General features: G+C 56.8%; 1 protein-coding gene across 1 annotated transcript in view; it reads left to right on the forward strand.

The window, feature by feature from the left end:
• The first annotated feature begins 5,055 nt into the window (after positions 1 to 5,055).
• Positions 5,056 to 5,650, forward strand: part of LOC137306554 (myotubularin-related protein 10-B-like) — a 24,737-nt gene continuing 24,142 nt past the window's right edge. Inside the window, exon 1 of the mRNA XM_067975830.1 lies at positions 5,056 to 5,291. Within this exon, the coding sequence (XP_067831931.1) occupies positions 5,250 to 5,291 (42 nt within the window). The 5' untranslated portion in view covers positions 5,056 to 5,249. The remainder of the gene's footprint in view (positions 5,292 to 5,650) is intronic.

Consider the following 5,650-nt stretch of genomic DNA (forward strand, 5'->3'; position numbering starts at 1 on the left):
GTGGCCGAGGTCAGAGGTTACCCAGGGCGAGAGGGAGGAGCTGGACACACAGCAGAGCCACAAGTTACACCAGTGCCCAGTGCCCAGGTGTGTGTATCAGCTTTTCCAGTCCCCTCCCTATGGGGGGCGGGGGGGGTGGGAATCTGTCGGAGGGTGGGATCTCCCTGAGCTTTCTAACTCCACCTAACATCCTGTCACTCTGGTGGCAGTGCTGAGTGAGGAAGGTCCTTAAATTAGAATCAGTCACTCTGCTCGGATCAGGATCTGAGGGGTCGTTTGTGACTCAGTGTCATTCATGTCATGGAGCTGATCCTACCTTTACCCCAACATCACAGCACCTCGGGGCGCCCGTGTCCCCCCCCCCCCCCGCTGCCCACCTCGGGGCGCCCGTGTCCCCCCCCCCCCCCCCCCCCCGCTGCCCACCTCGGGGCGCCCGTCCCCCCCCCCCGCTGCCCACCTCGGGGCGCCCGTGTGTCCCCCCCCCCCCGCTGCCCACCTCGGGGCGCCCGTCCCCCCCCCCCGCTGCCCACCTCGGGGCGCCCGTCCCCCTCGCTGCCCAGCAGGAGACTGCCTGGCTCAGTCCTGTTGGGACTGCTGAGCTTCGACAGGTTCCCTGCTGGTCTGCGGGGATGGTTGAGTGACCGTGTGGGAGCGAGGGGAGGCGGGAGCCCATTGGACAGATATATGGAAGCCAAGATGTTTTGTGGGAGTTGTCCTTTTCGCAATATTTTCGCATTTAGAAACATTGAATGTTATTTTTTATATAAAGGGTGGAATTGGGGAGCACAGTATGACCGAGAGTGAGATCGGAGTAACACTGAGTTCAACTTATTCCCCCATTCTCTCCACGATCTTCTGTAACGGGTGCAGTTTAAAGATGTCTCCCCAGGTAGCCCCAGGGCCCGATAATAACCATTGAGCTCTGGGCGTGGAATCCTGTTGCCTTGTGAATGAGAACTGTAAATTGTCACTGTACAAAGTTGTTAATTTTTAAAAACTCTCACGAGCAGCCAGACCCTTCCATCCCCCTCGTGGAGGTGACTGCAACAGCCAAGTGTTATGTTTATTTCTGACAGGGTTCAAAGGTCCAGTGTGCGACACACTCCTGACTTTCTGTAAATTTCCAATGCTGTATGTTAGTTAGAATGTACAGAACATAGAACATTTCTTTATTCACAGTATTTTTGGAATAAACTGAAAAATTAATAAAGCTGGTCCTCCGTGTCTCAACATTGTTTGTAACGGAGTTGTGGGAAGAGGTGCAAATGTTGGGAGTCTCGACTACAGAGAAAGGCCGCAGGGTTTATGGGAACAGCAACGATTGACCGGACAGAAGGTGCCCGCAGCTCACTGTGTCTCTGCCAGTGGCCTCGTCCCCATCCCCTTTAATATTCTTCAAATGTGTATCCGTCTCCCTTTTAAATATCCAGCAGTGGGGCTGGGAATTACATGAAGCAAAGGATCCAGCATCCTAATGTCTCCACACCACCCCCACACCTCCAATTGTGGTCCTGAGCCTCACAGAGCAGGAAGGGGCTCAGGATAAAGCTCTGTTAACTGATCTGAGCCAGGGTTGCAGGTGGAGAGGTCCAGCTGGGAGATCAGCCAGTGATTCTGCTCCTGATCCAGTGTGGGAGCCTCCGGACACTGGCTGCCTTGGCTCACAGGTGCAGAGTGGCCCCCTCGGGTAGTATCAGAGGTCTGAGCCCAGCGGGAGGCAGTGATGTCGGGCAGGGATAGTGTGTGTGAAATGGTCTGTCCAAGAGTGGGGAAGGAGTAGCTGCCAGAGGGGGTAAATTGCAGGTAAATGTTTTTATTTGTTCACGGGATGTGGGCGTCGCTGGCGAGGCCGGCATTTATTGCCCATCCCTAATTGCCCTTGAGAAGGTGGTGGTGAGCCGCCTTCTTGAACCGCTGCAGTCCGTGTGGTGAAAGTTCTCCCACAGTGCTGTTAGGAAGGGAGTTCCAGGATTTTGACCCAGCGACGATGAAGGAACGGCGATATATTTCCAAGTCGGGATGGAGTGTGACTTGGAGGGGAACGTGCAGGTGATGTTGTTCCCATGTGCCTGCTGCTCTTGTCATTCCAGGTGGTAGAGGTCGCGGGTTTGGGAGGTGCTGTCGAAGAAGCCTTGGCGAGTTGTTGCAGTGCATCCTGTGGATGGTACACACTGCAGCCACAGTGTGCCGGTGGTGAAGGGAGTGAATGTTTAGGGTGGTGGATGGGGTGCCAATCAAGCAGGCTGCTTTGTCCTGGATGGTGTCGAGCTTCTTGAGTGTTGTTGGAGCTGCACTCATCCAGGCAAGTGGAGAGTATTCTATCACATTCCTGACTTGTGCCTTGTAGATGGCGGAAAGACTTTGGGGAGTCAGGAGGTGAGTCACTCACCACAGAATACCCAGCCTCTGACTGTTGCTGCAGTGCCGTTCACCGCCAGCTGATGGCACAGCTGCACTGCAACCACCCTGGGCTGGTTCATCCCATTCTGTCCCAGCACAGTCCAGCTGGCTGGAGGAGGGAGCTTCAATGGGCCGAACGGCCTCTCCTCCCGCAGCTTTTTAAAGCGTAGTCTCCGCAACCACCCTGTAGGAGAAGATCACTCACTGTCCGCTCTCCCTGTAACAGAAGTAAGGAATCTTACAACACCAGGTTACAGTCCAACAATTTTATTTTAAAATCACAAGCTTTCGGAGAATATCCCCTTCGTCAGGTGACAATCTCCGAAAGCTTGTGATTTTAAAATAAAACTCTTGGAATATAACCTGGTGTTGTAAGATTCCTTACATTTGTCCACCCCAGTCCATCACCGGCATCTCCACATCATGCCTGTAACAGAAGGTCACTCTCTGTCCATTCTCCCTGTAACAGAAGGTCACTCTCTGTCCACTCTCCCTGTAGGAGAAAGTCACTCGCTGTCCACTCTCCCTGGTCACTCACTGTCCACTCTCCCTGTAGGAGAAAGTCACTCACTGTCCACTCCCTGTAGGAGAAAGTCACTCTCTGTCCACTCTCCCTGTAACAGAAAGTCACTCTCTGTCCACTCTCCCTGTAACAGAAGGTCACTCGCTGTCCATTCTCCCTGGTCACTCACTGTCCACTCTCCCTGTAATGGAAGGTCACTCGCTGTCCACTCTCCCTGCAGGAGATGATCACTCGCTGTCCACTCTCCCGGTGAGAGGTCACTCGCTGTCCGCTGTCCGCTCTCCCCGTGACGGGGGGTCACTCGCTGTCCGCTCTCCCCGTGACGGGGGGTCGTTCGCTGTCCGCTCTCCCCGTGACGGGGGGTCGCTCGCTGTCCGCTCTCCCCGTGACGGGGGGGTCGCTCGCTGTCCGCTCTCCCCGTGACGGGGGGTCGCTCGCTGTCCGCTCTCCCCGTGACGGGGGGGTCGCTCGCTGTCCGCTCTCCCCGTGACGGGGGGGTCGCTGACTGAGGGGTGAGATACTGCTCAGCTGTGAGATTCTGGGATAGAATGAGATAGAGGGACCGAAGAGCCTGATTTCAATGCACGGACTGAGGCCTCGGGCCTGTCAAACGATATATCAGAACCACAACCCCTTGCTTGAAGTGAGCTGGGGATTCTTTCCCTGGAATGTTAATTACTTGGTTCGTGCCTCAGACTCTGAGCCAAATCCTCCAGGAATCTTGTAACTGAGCTCAGGAAGGAGTCACTTGGCTGAAGTTGCAGGAAATTCCCGTCTCGTTTCTCTCCAGTTTCCCTGGCAACAGAATTCCTGCGAAATTCTGACATGGGACCAGCGGCGGATCGGGTGGAATTTGGGGCGAGTGGGCCAGAGACTGTGTGAATGGTCTTTCTGTCCCGGGTCCGGCCTGGGATCAGCTCCCCGTCTCGGGCACTGGACCTCGATTATCCGTTCCCGTCACTCCAGGATTCAGCTCCTTTGCTTCACAAAAGGTCAGGACATAAACGGTGAAACTTTACACAGAACAACTGCTCGATGGAGCCTCACCGAGTGAAGGGGTAATGGGGGGTAATGTGGAGTACTGAGGGGTAATGTGGGGTACTGAGGGGTAATGTGGGGTACTGAGGGGTAATGTGGGGTAATGTGGGGTACTGAGGGGTAATGTGGGGTACTGAGGGGGTATTGAGGGGTAATGTGGGGTACTGAGGGGTAATGTGGGGTACTGAGGGGTAATGGGAGGTACTGAGGGGTAATGTGGGGTACTGAGGGGTAATGTGGGGTATTGAAGGGTAATGTGGGGTACTGAGGGGTAATGTGGGGTACTGAGGGGTAATGTGGGGTATTGAAGGGTAATGTGGGGTACTGAGGGGTAATGGGAGGTACTGAGGGATTACCCCGATGGGTAATGGGGGGTAATGTGGGGCAATGGGGGGCAAAGTGGGGTATTCCACTTGGAAATGTGGGGTACTGGGGGGAGGCAGTTGAAGGCTACAATTATAGGAACACAGGAACAGGAGTCGGCCATTCAGCCCCTCATGCCTGCTCCGCCATTTGATAAGATCATGGCTGATCTGTGATCTAACTCCATATACCTGCCTTTGGCCCATATCCCTTAATACCTTTGGTTGCCAAAAAGCTATCTATCTCACATTTAAACTTAGCAATTGAGCTAGTATCAATTGCCATTTGCGGAAGAGAGTTCCAAACTTCTACCACCCTTTGTGTGTAGAAATGTTTTCTAATCTCACTCCTGAAAGGTCTGGCTCTAATTTTTAGACTGTGCCCCCTACTCCTAGAATCCCCAACCAGCGGAAATAGTTTCTCTCTATCCACCCTATCCGTTCCCCTTAATATCTTATAAACTTCGATCAGATCACCCCTTAACCTTCGAAACTCCAGAGAATACAAGCCCAATTTGTGTAATCTCTCCTCGTAACTTAACCCTTGAATTGGCCTCAGTGCCCTTGGGAAAGGAAGGGGGAATCAGCCTTTGATTCCCCGGGGTGGGGATCTGAGGGGCGGGGGGAGTGACCCCCTCACTCTGGGGGCGGGGGGGGAGTGACCCTCTCACTGTGGGGGCGGGGCGGGTGTGATCCCCTCCCTCGGGGGGCGGGGCGGAGCGGAATTGAGTTTCTTTTTAAAGTTGGGCCGACAGTAAATGCGGAGTTCAGAGCCCCGCCCCTTTAAACCGCGCCGGCCCCTTTAAGCGGACTCGGGCCGGGCGGAGCGGCCGCACCGACTGACCGGACACCGAGTGACCCCCCCGACCGACCGGACCCCCAGACCGGCCCGCGATCCGGCCTCGACTCCCGGACCCGCGGCCCCGATGTTCCAGTCCGGCTCCCTCAGGCTGCAGCCCCGCCGCTCCGTGAGTCCCCGCTTCACCGACCAGAGACCCGGGGGGGGGGGGGGGGGAGAGAGAGAGACCCGGGCCCCGGGGGGGGGGGGGAGAGAGAGAGACCCGGGCCCCGGGGGGGGGGGGGGGAGAGAGAGAGACCCGGGCCCCGGGGGGGGGGGGGAGAGAGAGAGACCCGGGCCCCGGGGGAGAGAGAGAGACCCGGGCCCCGGGGGGGGGGGGGGGAGAGAGAGAGACCCGGGCCCCGGGGGAGAGAGAGAGACCCGGGCCCCGGGGGGGGGGGGGAGAGAGAGACCCGGGCCCCGGGGGGAGAGAGAGAGACCCGGGCCCCGGGGGGGGGGGGGGAGAGAGAGAGACCCGGGCCCCGGGGA

Source organism: Heptranchias perlo, chromosome 44, assembly GCF_035084215.1.
Source record: "Heptranchias perlo isolate sHepPer1 chromosome 44, sHepPer1.hap1, whole genome shotgun sequence".
NCBI lineage: Eukaryota > Metazoa > Chordata > Chondrichthyes > Hexanchiformes > Hexanchidae > Heptranchias > Heptranchias perlo.